Source organism: Sorex araneus, chromosome 5, assembly GCF_027595985.1.
Source record: "Sorex araneus isolate mSorAra2 chromosome 5, mSorAra2.pri, whole genome shotgun sequence".
NCBI lineage: Eukaryota > Metazoa > Chordata > Mammalia > Eulipotyphla > Soricidae > Sorex > Sorex araneus.
Genome location: NC_073306.1, coordinates 87,045,056 through 87,059,049, shown reverse-complemented (window position 1 = coordinate 87,059,049; position 13,994 = coordinate 87,045,056). Strand labels below are relative to the sequence as shown.

Below are 13,994 nucleotides of genomic sequence, written 5' to 3'. Positions count from 1 at the left end.
TACTCAAACTTACAATCGATTTTTCCCCCTTTGTTTTCACAAGGCTAACTTCTCTCCATTTCTCTACTATCAAAGTCAAGAACTGCCAAATGGTTCTGCCAAGATGACACCAGCTCCTACTCCTGCTCCTCTGGCCGTCTCGAGTCCAGATACTACAGAGGAAGTAGGGAACCACAAGCCAAAACTCTGCAGGCTGACTAAAGGGGACAGTGGCTATGGCTTCCACTTGAATGCAATTCGGGGGAAGCCAGGCTCCTTCGTCAGAGAGGTATGGTGATGTGGTTTCAGCAGCCCAGTAATGGTTGGGAGATCAGTTTCTCCCACCTACTTAGTGAAAAGCTTCCACTGAAGGCCTACACGGATGGGTTCGTGTGGATTCCAATCAAGTAGCTATCATAATCCTGTACCCTTTATGATAACTACAAGTACATCCTATATTCACGTCTTTTGTCACTTGCTCCACCCAAGAGCCTCTTAAAACATTTAGTTATGTTTTCTTGGATAATACTGGCTGAGACTGGGGGCTAATCCTGTGGGCATTCAGGGGATCATGTGGTACCAGGGATCAACACAGGCTTCCTACAAAAAAGGCTGGAGCACAGCTCACAAGCCATCTCCTCCTCCCCCTCCCCACGCCCCCCAACTATCTCTTTAGATACTTTCAAATCACATAGAATTAGTTGCTGTGACTTCAGTGGACCATCACCATTCATGTGTGCTTGCTTCTGTGCAACTGGCACAATGCCCGGCCCAAGAGGATGGGCAGTGAGAAGCCTAGCCCTATGGCTTTCAGACTGGGAATGAAAAAGGAGGACCCCGAGATCTCAGGTCTCTGTGCACATGCTTACAGTGTGGTATTCAGCCACTGCAAAGTCCTCATTTCGATGAAAAAGTGGCAACATTTAGACATGGAGATCTTAAAGCATTTTTTTTTTTTTTGGCCACACCTGGCAATGTTCAGGGGTTACTTCTGGCTGCACTCAGGAATTACTCCTGGAGGTTCTGGGAGACCCTATGGGATGCTGGAAATCAACCCTGGGTCTGCTGCATGGAAGGCAAGCACCCTGCCCTCTATATTGTCGTTCTGGCCCTTGAGTATCTTTTGTAGGTGCTGCAAGGACAAAGAATGACATGTGAAAGAGTAAATCCTCCAATTCCACCACTATGCAGGGAAGTCAGTGTGCCATTCCCGTGTTTGGACATGCTCACTCAGAAACTCCATCCACAGGTCCAGAAGGGCAGCCCTGCTGAGCAGGCAGGGCTGGAGGACGAGGATGTCATCGTTGAAGTGAATGGTGTCAATGTGGAGGCTGAACTTTATGAGAAGGTGGTAGAACGAATCCAGAGCAGCGGGAAGAGTGTAACGCTCCTAGTGTGTGGGAAGAAGGCCTACAGCTATTTCCAGGCCAAGAAAATCCCTGTGGTTTCCTCCATGGCTGAGCCACTGGATGCCGTCCTGGATACAACTGAAGAAGTCCAGGAAAAATCAGAGTGTGACTCACACACAGAAAGAGAAAGAGTGAGTGGTCATATTCTTAAGTGAACTTATCATACAGGGGAGTTCGGTAAAGTTTTCAGTGAGTGCCCCTTGTCTGGTATCATACCCAAGAATAGGCTGAAAAATCGCCCAATAACTAATATTGATTTTGAACTTTGAACATAGTCAAACCCAACCCTGATGCTGTCAGGAAGCCTAACTGTATGCTGGTTTTGTGCTCAGGAGTGACCACCCTTGTTGGTGGTCAGGGGACCACATGTGGTGCTGGAAACTGAACAAGAGTTGACTGTGCAAGGCAAACACTGTGCCTCTTGGTGCAAATCTCTAGCATAAAAAATACTGATAGTTTTTTTTTTTTGGGGGGGGGCACACCCAATAGTGTTCAGGCAAGGCTCCTGGCAAGGCTCAGGTGACCATATGGGATGTCAGGGATTGAACCCATGTCCACCATGTGCAAGGCAAGTGCTTACCTGCTGTATTATCTCTCTAGCTAGAGTCCCAAATCATTTTTTTTTCTTTTTTTTTGGGTCACACCCACCAATGCACAGGCATTACTTCTGGCTCACGCAATCAGGAATTACTCCTGGCGGTGCTCAGGGGACCATATGGGATGCTGGGAATCGAACCTGGGTCGGCCACGTGCAAGGCAAACACCCTACCTGCTGTACTATCACTCCAGCCCCCCAAATACTGATTTTTTTAATGAATATAATGAATACATACTTGTAGCAATCCTGTCTGGGCTGCTATAACCAAATATCATCATCTGGATGGCTAATAAGTAACCATTTATTTCTCATTATTTTGGAAGCTCTGGAATTCAGTAGTACTATGACAACAGATTTGGTGCCCAGTGAAGGCTCTCTTTGGGCAGTAGATTGCCAACTTCTTGCTGTGTCCCCCGGCATAGAAGGGGCTAATGAGGTCTGGGAGACACCTCATAGCTTTTTAAAGGCCCTAGCCTCCTGAGACCGTCACTGTGGGAATACGAATTCCCATGTGAATCTGGGGGAGATACACAGCACACACATTGACTGCATGGGTGACCTTGTATGTTGGACTGTTCAACACACAAAAACGTCTAGTTATTTAAAATCCTGTATCTGCTTAAGAAGTCAATTATAGTTCTACGTGAGCTTTAGAGGAAGTGATGTGTATCTGGGCTGGAGCGATAACACAGCAGGGAGGGCATTTGTCCAGCAAGTAGCCGACCTGGTTCAATTCCTAGCATCCCATATGGTCCTTAAGCACCACCAGGAGTGATTCCTGAGTGTAGAGCCGGGAGGAACTCCTGAGCATCGCCAGGTGTGACCCAAAAACGGAAAAGAAAAAAAAAATGTATCTATGCATGTGTAGACATACATTTAAGAGACAGCTATCTTATATAGTGTATCTTAGAGGATTTGTCAAACAGGAGCTGGAGCATAGCCCAGTGTAGAATTCATGTTACCTGGTTTCTGGTGCATGTCCACACAGTAAAATAGACCACCCATTCCCTGCTGCTCACACCACACTTACAGACCCTTTGTTTTCTTTTGCACAGGCGAACAGTACAGCCTCCAATACATCCTCCAGTTCTGAAGACACAGCAATGTAGTGGGCACAGAGAAGGGCTCTGGCCGAAGGCTGTTTCTGGGCATTTCCCCGAGATCCTCTCTCAGGCCCCAGCGGCCGTGCATGCCACGTCTCTGAGAACAGCGCCTCTGGCTGCCTCTGGCTGCAGTGTACTGTTGGCGCTTTCAGGAACGTCTACCACAGATGGCTTATTCGTGGTTGGCTTAAGAAAAGCTCAAGCAGGAGCCAGATTCTTTTCCCATCCTCTCTCTCAAGCTTCAATCTAACCCCATTTCTTTGCATAATGATCCCTCTTCAATTTTACAGGCTCCTTGAGCACCAGAGATGAATTCATAAATCCACATGAGTTGCTGATTCAAGTATCTGAGTATTATGTCTACTAAAATTATGCTTTTGTAAGAATGTGATTGCTAAAATAAAATAGTATCAGTTAAAAATGTAATTTGAGTCACCTTGGAACATCCCTGTTAATTGACAGAATCTTAAAAATGCCTTTGGTTTTGGTAAATTTTTAATGCCTTAACCTTCACTTTGCCTCTAGCAACCCAAGCCACAATCACATGCAGAATAAGATGTTAGTAATAATAATAAAAAAGAGTTCCTGATAATAAAATGCAGTATTTTCTTAAACTGCATCTGAGTGTTTTACAAACTTCCCAATATCTTTCTCTTTGTTGATGAAGAAATGGAATCCCTCGAAGAACATGACTTCTGTGACTAAGTCACTCAGTGTTTTGCCACAACAAGAGGGCAGACGGAAAGGCATTACCACGGACTGAGAGTCTCTTTCAGACAATACTCATCGGAAACCAAGGGAAACAACACGTCTCTGATCTCTCTTCAGACTGTTTCAGCCGTGCACTGTCCCATCCCCAAGGACAGACAGTTCTCAGTTATTCTAATAGGACAGGGAACAGGGAGACAAGGGCTGGGGGGTCAACTCCTGCTCCATCACACACACGCACTGCCGAGCTGTGACCCAAAGAACAACCCTAAGGCCAACGCGGTATATTCTCTGACTTTAATGTTGGTCTCTTGGGAAAGTGGTGCTCCCTGGGGACCTGGAATTCAACTTAAGTGCTGTGCTGGGCCCAGCTGCCTCCGAATCTCCCCAAACACAGGTCCAGTGTATTTTCCCCTTGCTTCTTAACTTTTGTCAGCCTCCTCTTCCATGCAGTACCAGCCTCAAGTGCACACAGGAGGCCCTGGCCAAGGACCAGATGAGTTCCTGAGCTCTTATGGGGCCTAGTGGACACTACTCATGACAGCAGCAGAGGGCAGAAGCTGGAGGTAGAATATGCTGCCATTGCATTTCTTTTTCTTAAAAAAAAAAAAAAAAAAGGAGGAACTGTTCCCCTCTCGCTCCCCACTGCCCCCCAACTTCTATCCAAGCTGTGATGCTGCTGGCCCACAGTGAAAGGAGGAGGGAGGGAGGGAGGAAGAGTTGTCCTGGTCAGCTCAAGGCGTCATGTGTTTCTCGGGTGCCTGCTTGTGCGCCAGGTAGAGGAATAGGATGCTGGAGAGGGCGCTGACCAAGAATATGACGTCAAACCAGCGATGGTAGAAGTTGAACTGCAGCTCCCCAAGGACCTCGGTGATGATGGTGCGGTACTCCAGAGGCATGCTCATCCGGATCAGCAGCAAGGAAGACACGAAGTACATCCCCTGTGGGCCGGGTGGTCCGGAAGGCACAGGTCAAAGGAAACCATGAACACATTTTGAAGTTAAAAAACACCGTTCTGGGGTCGGAGAGAGTTCGGTGGGGAAGGCACTGGCCTTGCCTGAGGCTGACCTCGGTGTGATCCCCATAAGGTTACCCACAGACTCCTTCGAGCCCTGCCAGGACTGATCTCTAAGTGCAGAGCCAGGTGGAAGTCTGAGCAGTGCTGGGTATGGCCCTTAAAAACGTCCCCCCGCCTACCCCAATTCTGGCATTTTACCACCATAAACATAAAGTAGTTTCATTAAACTTACCATTATTTGTGCCAGTAGCAGGACAATGACATTGGAGGATTTACTGCTGGAGATGGCATAGAAGAACTGCCGAGAGAGGGGAGCGATGAGTCACGAGGTGCTGTTCTTGGTGGGCTGTGCCAAGAACACGCACTCGCCTGGCTGATAATTCTTTTTTTTTTTTTTTGCTTTTTGGGTCACAACCCAGCGATGCTCAGGGGTTACTCCTGGCGGTGCTTGGGGGACCATATGGGATGCCGGGGATCGAACCCGGGTCGGCCGCGTGCAAGGCAAACGCCCTACCTGCTGTGCTATCGCTCCGGCCCCATTTATTTATTTATTTATTTATTTATTTATTTTCTGGCTGATAATTCAAAGTGTTTTTTCCATGCCATAACCCCTCACAGAACAAATCATGTGATAAAGCTATGGACAGGGGCTAAAAAGGTTTACTGAAAACAGGCCCAATTTTCCTGCTGAGAGTGGGGGTTCAAATACTGTGTTCTAATAATGAGGTTCCTACCACCACCCAACTTTTCAGAAACCATGTGATGCACAGAATTTTAATGACGCTTTAATAAAGTGTTATTAACACTTAAACATCATCCCAGGCTACTCCAAGCTCTTGCAAAGAGTAATGATCACTCTTGAGGCTGTAGGGATAGTATAGGGGATAGGGCACTTGTCTTGCATGTGCAGACCCAGGTTCAATCCCAGGCACCCATATGGTCCCCCAAGGCTGCTGGGGAGCGATTCTTGAGAGCAGAGCCAGGAGTAGCCCCTGAGCACTACTGGATGTGGCCCCAAACCCAAACTAAAACAAACCATTTGGGGTGATTTCAGTCAAGTTCTTGGCTCCCTGAGGCTGGTGTGATCTTACAGTGGGCAGGGCACTTGCTTTGTATGCATAAGACCCAGATTCAATCCCCAGCACCTCATATGGCCCCTAGAGGCCCACCACAAGTGATCCCTGAACACAGCCAAGAGTAGATGTGCCCCCAAACCAAAACATACTGAAGTCTGAAATAGGACTTTTTCTTCTGGAGAGGACCCACCTTTCACCTCTCCGTAGCCTTCCTCTGTGGATCAAATGACAGCTGCCATTCTGTTCCCCACCCCAACTTCCAGAGCACCCTCACAAAGGGCTTTTCTAGCTTCAACTGTGGATCTCATCCATTCCCCCCTGCAAATAGCTGCTCAGTGCCCACCCATCCATACCAATCCAGTCCTCTTCAGAGGCCACTGACCTCTCATGCAGAAAATGAGCCCTGTCTCATGCTGCAACATCCCTTGTACTGACCTGACTCCTTTTTGATGGAAACGTGGCAGCTAACTTATGTATTGACTTAACTGTAAAAAATACTGCTGGGGCTGGAGCGATAGCACAGCGGGCAGGGCGTTTGCCTTGCATGCGGCCAACCCAGGTTCAATTCCCAGCATCCCATATGGTCCCCTGAGCACCGCCAGGGGTAGTTCTTGAGTGCAGAGCCAGGAGTAACCCCTTTGCATTGCCAGGTGTGACCCAAAAACAAACAAAAAATAATAATAATAATAATAAAATAATAATAAAAAAATACTGCTGCATATCTTCAAACTATTTGTGACTGTTATCTGTGATCTCAGTCAGATAATTCATCGTCAGTCAGATAAATTATCTTGCGGGATGGTCTAGCTGGCACGTACTTGTGATACAGCCTACCTTAGTCAGAGTGATCAGTAAGCCTCTAATAGAGGTGACGATGATGATTCCAACGAGGATAAAGGAGATATGCTGCGACCAAAACTTTACCTGCCACCAGAATAGAAAAAAATTAGAAGAAAATCTGAGATTTCTATTCAGAGAGATGTGATGGCAGAGAAGAGGCTCTGTGGACCCTCACGTGACTGGGCGGGAGCTTCAGAAGGAGCCATCTAATGAACACACAAAGACTGAGAACACGGACTTGCCTTTTACCAAAGTGCAGTCAATAGCATTGGCTCAAAGTACATATCAGAAAAAATACAATTTTGTGAATTAAATCATCGAACTTAAATTCAGGCAAGAGTATACTTAAAGTGCATCTATAAAGTAAGTAGAGGATGATGAAAAACCTGGGACACACGTCACAGAGACAACCTTTAGCTCAAAGTCCATGTTACTTATTATTATTTATTTTATAACAAAACGACATTAACTACTAGCTCATTTCTAATAGGAGTCAGCCATGAAGGTGTGTGTGAGTCACAGCAAGATTCAGAGAAGCATCTGAGCCTTGGGGAGAAGCAGGGGAGGAGATGGAGGAGCCCTCAGCACCCCTGCCTGGAAGCTCCAGCTGCCGCTTAGGGCGTCAGGCCCTTTCACAGTCTGCCCCAGCGGAGAGTGGGAAGAATAAAAGCAGAACCAAGTACCTTTGGGAAGGACTTACAATCTCAGTCATTACAACTGTTGCAGAAAAGACAGAAATAAACTTGACAAACCAGGATCTCGAGACAGCTCTTACATCAAATTGGATCCCCAGATAATTCACAGTGATTTCAATGCCTCTGGTGACAGGATCAGTCTTCCCAACTCGGTCAAAAACAATATTGATGGTCGCCTACAGAGACAAACATCTTTTTTATTTTATTTTATTTTTTAATTTTTGCTATTTGGGTCACACCCGGCAGTGCTTTGGGGCCTTTTCTGGCTCTGCACTCAGAAATTACTAAGTGATTACTGAGTGGGTATGGTGCTGAGGGGACCATAATTGAACCTGGGTCGGTTGCATGCAAGGCAAACGCCCTACCCGCTGTGCTACTGCTTCAGCCCTGGCAAACATCTTTATATTAGAGCATCTTAACTGTCAATGAACTCTCATCCCCTTGTTCATCAGTTTACTTAGCGGGTACCAGTAATGTCTCCATTTGTTCCAACCCTGAGATTTTAGCAGCCTCTCTTTACTCATCCTTCCCAATGATTGGAGACTCTTTTCAGGATCAGGGGAATGAGACTGTTATTGTTACTGTATGTAGCATATCGAATATGTCACAGGGAGCTTGCCAGGCCATTCTGTGTCGCTATTTAAAAAAATGATGAGGAAATAATGAATTAATCACTATTAATGATAATTAATCTCACATGTATCTTATAGGTAGGTGTTCCTAAAAATGCAGTTCTACTTTTAGACCGGGCGGAGTGATAGCACAGTGGGTAGGGCGTTTGCCTTGCACACGGCCCACCCAGGTTTGATTCCCAGCATCCCATATGGTCCCCTGAGCACCGCCTGGGGTAATTTCTGAGTGCAGACTCAGAAGTAAGCCCTGAGCATCTCTGGCTGTGGCCCCCAAACAAAACAAAAATCCAGGGCAGGGGCCCAGAAACATAGCACAGGGGGGTGAGCACTTGCTTGCATGTGACCAACCCTAGTTCAATCTCAGACACCTCATAGAGTCCCCCAAGTCCTGTTGGGAGCAACCCTTTAAGCACAGAGCCAGAAGTAAGTCCTGAGCACCACTTGGTGTGGCCCCAAAACTATCCCCTCACCTGCCCCAATGAATTAAGGGGGAAAAGACTATGGCACATTTACCCAGTTTTATGAGGAGCCAGAGAGGTGACATTCAGTAGATGGAATTAGAGTTAGAGAATCAAGGTCATTCTCTGGCGTGACTTTTTGAAATGCACTAAGCATAATCGCAAAAATAACAGGAACGTTACAGTTCACAGGTCGGTAGAGGGAGGAATCAGGTGAGGAAATGCATCTGTTCTGTAGCCCTGTGGCAGATGCTGACCTGCTGCCAGTTTCCACCAAAGGTGTCACAAAAACAAGTGTCCTTGTGGTTTCTACCTGTATGATGTGGCAGTGTGGACTGAATGGCAGAATACAGGAGAAAAACACACACACATAAAGAAGAAACAGATGATGAAAAATTCAAAAGGTAGAAGAAAAAGGGCAAAAATAACAGCAGGAAGATAAGAAAAACAGACAGCAATAGGAGAGCTGGAGGGTCTGGGACTTTGGCACAGCGGTGCTGGGACCACCAGGGCCCCCAGGGGGGCGGGGGGGTGCCACATGGGGTTGGGGACTGAAGCTGGGCTCCTTATGGAAGGCAGTGCCATCTTCTGAACCAAATCCTGGAACCCTCAAACGGCCGCTTTAAAGCTAAACAAATCAATAATCACTTTCATTTGTTCCAAAAGGTCTAAACCTGGGGTGGGTGAATTTGAAATAGATTACAGCAGTCAAAACTTTACAAAAGCACATGATGGTGCGGGGGCTAAGGCACATGCCTTGTGGGTGGCCGATCCTGGCTCCATCTCTGGCACCCCAGAGATCCCAACACAGCTGCATGTGGCCTTTGAGGCCGCCCCCCCCTGCTCTGGTGCATCTTATAATCCTAGGCTCTGAGACAGAGCAGCTGCCTTGAAGGCAAGAGGGCTTGAGTCTGACCCCCTGGCACCCCCCACCCCCCATGAAGGTAAGGAGACGAGAAAATTCAGCAAGCTATTACATTAAAAAGAACAAAAATGGCTTTAAAAAAAAAGATTGCTTGAAGGCTGCATCTCAGACAGATCTTTCAGTAGTTTAGCTAGCTGGACACCTTGTTCTCACGTGTCCTCTCCTATAGAATAAGCCAACACTTGAAAGTCATCTGAGTGGGTACTGACATTAGTACAGTAATCTGAGAACCATGAGAGTCACATTCCCCATTCCCCCCCTCCCAATGACAGAGTGACTCTTGGTGTGAGAACAGTGGGAAAGTGACCAAACCAGAAAGTCAAACCAGCCTTTTCTATAACCACACTGAAGTCCATGAGTAGCTGCCAATGAGTCAAGATGAATAATGCTCTTAGAGTGGATGTGAGGAACAAAACACGAAAGGAATGAAAACTCTCAGCAGAGAAGATGAACTGACCTACAGAAATAGATCCTAGAACTTATTTTGGATTTTTTTTTTTAAAGGTTTAGAGACTGTTCATTTTGTGCTGGGTTTTGGGGCCACCCCCAGTGGTGCAAGGGATTATTCCCAGCTTTGTTGTTCCTGGGGATGTCCCAGGGACTTTGTCATGCAGGAACTGAACGGGCAGGTGCCCTGAGGCCTGTGCTCTGCAACCTTGCACACTTCGGGCGGTGGGAAGGAAGGTGACCGAGCTAAAGATAAAAGCCGAGGTGAGAGGCAGTGAAGTATTTACGGGAAATATGGAAAAACAAGTGAAGAGGTCAGGTAAGAAATTTTCACATTCATTTAATACAGGCATGGTCTTTATAGTGATTTCTGACAGGAAGGACATGCAACCCCCTTTTCTAGCAGAAAGGACAAAGACTGAGGTTCAGGTGACTAAACCGGGTGTGGAATTTAGTTCAATGTCTCAACATCCAACCCACTCTCCTCTCTCTGCCCTTACTAGAAAAACAGGTCAACCATGACAGTTACAATGAACACACTTACCATGAAAATTTTCCAAACACAGTAGATCGAGAAAAAGTAACCCAGAAAATTAAAATATTTCCCCTTGAAGGTTTTGGAATATTCTATTCTCTCCTGAAGAAAATAAAACACAAAATCTAGTTAGTCTCAGTAAGTATGAACATATTAAACATGGCTGTGCTCAGGAATTATTCCTGGTGGTAGTCAGGGAAGATATGGGCTGCTGGATCAAGCCCCATTGGCCTTGTTCCCTGAACCCTGCCAAGAGTGACTGAGCACCAACAAATAAAATGCTAGGTACGTGTCTAGTGTTCTACATACCTACATATATATCTATATCTATCTCTCTATATATATTTTAAATTTTATTTGGGCCACACCTGGTGGTGAGCAGGGCTTCTACCAGATCTGTGCTCAGGGATCAGTCCTGGTGGTGGTTAGGAGACTATATGGGGTTCGGGGGATCAAACCTAAGTTGGTTTGATAAGCAAGGCAAGTGCCCTGCCTGCTGTACTTTGGCCCCATTCTATATATATATATATATATATATATATATATATATATATATATATATTTTTAAACTTGTAAGGGGATAAAAAGCAATGAGAGGGGGCTAGAGCAATAGTACAGCGGGTTTGTCTCACATGCAGCTGATATGGGTTCAATCCCTGGCATCCCATATAGTTCCCTAAGCAATGCCAGGAGTAATTCCTGAGTGCAGAGCCAGGAGTAACCCCTGAGCATCAGTGGGTGTGACCCAAAAAGCAACAACAACAAAAGCAATGAGAGGAGTTGCCATCTGCTATCCTTTAGTTTAATTTTAATCTTACGGTACTGTTGAGGGAGCACCCCGCCAGTGTTTGGGGGTACAGCTGTGCTCAGTGGTGCTGGGGAGGTGGTGGCGGGCTGAAGGTAGGCATGAGCTTGGGTCTCACTCCCAGAATCTGAGAGCCTCTTCTAACTGGTCTACCAATTTCAATTGTTCCTGTGACCAAGGGTGTTCCATAATGCATTCTGCTAATGGTAGGAGCACTGTCCTGAAGATTTAGCCTTATCACCAATGCTTCACTACTGGTATTGACGCAAGAGGCGCTGCTTAGCCACAGAAAATGCTAAACAATGGTTTAACCATCTTTATAATCAGACTGGTAAACCCACACTCTGCTTCCCTGTTCTGTACCTTGGTAGCATAAAGATCCGCAGTTTCCAGAAAAAGCTGCCTGCTTAGTTCTTCCAATGCATCCACTTCCTGCTGAATAAGCGTCAGGTCTGGCAGAAAATGGGCATCAAGGTTTAAATCATGTAGAAGTTTCAAGAAATAGCAATGAAGAAGGCAAACGTACTTGGTTTTTCCAACAGAGAATCCTAGGAAATGGCTGTACTTTCAATTTCCTGTTTCCTAGGCAGGCACATAGCTCAGAACACCTTCTCTAACCTCTGACATGGTGTACACAGCATCTCCACACAACACTGGCCAGACTTAGTTTCTTACTTACCCAGATGGCTTTGAAAGCTGGGCCCACCTGATGGTGTTCAGGGCATACTCCTGACTCTGCGCTCAAGGACCACTCCTGATGGGGACCAGGCGACCATATGGGGTGCTGAGAATTGAACCCTGGTCAGTAAGGCAAGCATCTACCTGCTGTACTATTTCTCTCCAGCCCAAATTTTATAGATTTCTAGGCAGTAAAATTTCTCTAAGCCCTCTTTGGAGTGGCTGCCTTTCCCCTGACAGATGTGAAGTGTTTGGAACGAAGCTCTGCTCTGTATAGCAGACTTTGCACTAAACCTCCACCTTGGAAACAAGCAAAATGTTTCCTGATTAAAGTAAACTAAATTCCTCCTTTCTCTGTTCTTCCAAGGTTACTCTTTCTATTGTCAATTCTTTGTGGGCTACACCCAGTGGTGCTGTGCTCGGGGGACCCTGTGTGGCCTTGGAGATGGGAAGCAGAGGGAACAATGCCACAGCTGCATGGCCAGTGCCTTATCCAGTGGTCAGCCTCTCTGGCCCCTTCTGTCCAGTTCTGCATTTAATACCCTATACTTTTCAGCAAGAAGAGAACGGATTCTTTTCCTGTGACTGAAGCCAGAGGGAACTTGCTTTTCCTCAGGCCAGAGAAGGAAGCATGAGGTGACCGCGCTCTTAGACCCCTCAAGTTCAACTTATTGCTCTGGTGGCCACAAAGAGATCTGTTCACTCACTCCAGGGCCAAGTTTAATACTGTCTTCAGCGGAGCCAAGAATAATCCATGAACCCAGTCTTCCCAAATTTTTACATCAAGGGTTCTTTAAACCAGCTGGCTCAAAATTGGCTTAGAAGTGTAGATTTTTGAAAGGGGCTTGCAAGCCAGTATGGAGTCATTCTGTTCAGTGGTGCTTTGAGGGAGGGGGGGGGACTTCTCAAGCAGATGCTCAGGAGGCCTGGGGGTCCTTCCTGACAATGCTGGACCCTGGTCTGACTGAGCGGATCTCAAGTTCTCTGCCACAAGAGCCACGCTGGGCAGAGCAGCGCTGGGGGTCTCCAGGGCCAGCCTGGGACTATGTGACCTGGGGATTGACCGAGGGGTCCCACATGCCGGGCTCCCACTGTCATCTAGGTTTCTTCCTGGTGGGTAGTGGGTTTTCAGAGCTGGAAAAGTAATAGTGTAGTGGAAAGAACTAAGATGAGACCAGAGCTCCGGTCCAGTCTTTGCTATAAAGCCTCAAGTGACTGAAATTCTCTGGTCCAAAATTCTCTCTTCTGTACTGTGGAAAATGCTGGAACCAGAGTTCTGGGACTCCAAGACAATGATGTTACGCTCCTCCCTGGTGATGGAGACACAGCCCTGCACATTTTCTACACGGGCTTGTTCACCTGGAATAGGATGCAGTCAGGTGACCTTCAGGAGATACGAGGCCAATGTTACTTTCCTCTGCCCTTGCCCCAGAGGGGAGGAAAAGCCTCACACAGAGGCATAAAGGATACTCTCGCTTCCGGGGGTTGAAGTGGTGACGCTTTTTATCATGCCCCAGAATCCTGAAGGCTTGTTCTGTACCTCCCCCTTCTGGAACATAGTTCTCCGTGTCATGGCCATCCTGAAAGGAAATAAACCATGAAACTCAGCAGGGAAGCATGAACCCCATGGGTCTCTCATCTCCTCTTTTTTTTTTTTTTTTTGCTTTTTGGGTCGCACCTGATGACGCTCAGGGCTGACTCCTGGCTCTGCACTCAGGAATCACTCTTGGTGGTACTCGGGGGACCATATGGGATGCTGGGAATCGAACCCGAGTCGGCCACGTGCAAGGCAAATGCCCTACCCGCTGTACTATCACTCCAGCCCCTCATCTCCTCCTTTTTAACGTCATTTTTTGGTTTGTTTTTGGGCCACATCTAACAGTGCCCAGGAGTGACCAATGGCTCTGTGCTCGGGTTACTCTTGGCAAGGCTGGGGGGAACATATGTGGTGCCGGAGATTCCAACTGGAGTTGGCATGTACAAGGCAACTGCTTTGCTATGGCCTCACTGTGTTTTAAAAACCTGCATGACATTCACTTATGTTAAAAACCAAAACCAAAACCAAAACCTATGGGGGCTGGAGCGAAT

At 46.8% G+C, this 13,994-nt stretch overlaps 2 protein-coding genes across 3 annotated transcripts in view; one reads left to right on the top strand and one right to left on the bottom strand.

Moving 5' to 3' along the window:
- Positions 1–3,686, top strand: part of PDZK1 (PDZ domain containing 1) — a 35,059-nt gene extending 31,373 nt beyond the window's left edge. Inside the window, exons 7-9 of the mRNA XM_004619166.3 lie at positions 44–268; positions 1,229–1,519; positions 3,042–3,686. Of these exons, the coding sequence (XP_004619223.3) occupies positions 44–268; positions 1,229–1,519; positions 3,042–3,095 (570 nt within the window). The 3' untranslated portion in view covers positions 3,096–3,686. The remainder of the gene's footprint in view (positions 1–43; positions 269–1,228; positions 1,520–3,041) is intronic.
- GPR89A (G protein-coupled receptor 89A) overlaps positions 3,604–13,994 on the bottom strand; it is a 30,387-nt gene continuing 19,996 nt past the window's right edge. Inside the window, exons 8-14 of one of the 2 annotated variants that reach the window (XM_004619228.2) lie at positions 13,377–13,486; positions 11,592–11,680; positions 10,433–10,525; positions 7,507–7,602; positions 6,726–6,815; positions 5,048–5,113; positions 3,604–4,738 (exon numbers count right to left, since the gene is read on the bottom strand). In XM_004619228.2, the coding sequence (XP_004619285.1) occupies positions 4,532–4,738; positions 5,048–5,113; positions 6,726–6,815; positions 7,507–7,602; positions 10,433–10,525; positions 11,592–11,680; positions 13,377–13,486 (751 nt within the window). In that variant the 3' untranslated portion in view covers positions 3,604–4,531. The remainder of the gene's footprint in view (positions 4,739–5,047; positions 5,114–6,725; positions 6,816–7,506; positions 7,603–10,432; positions 10,526–11,591; positions 11,681–13,376; positions 13,487–13,994) is intronic. The other variant, XM_055139404.1, reaches the window with a different exon arrangement.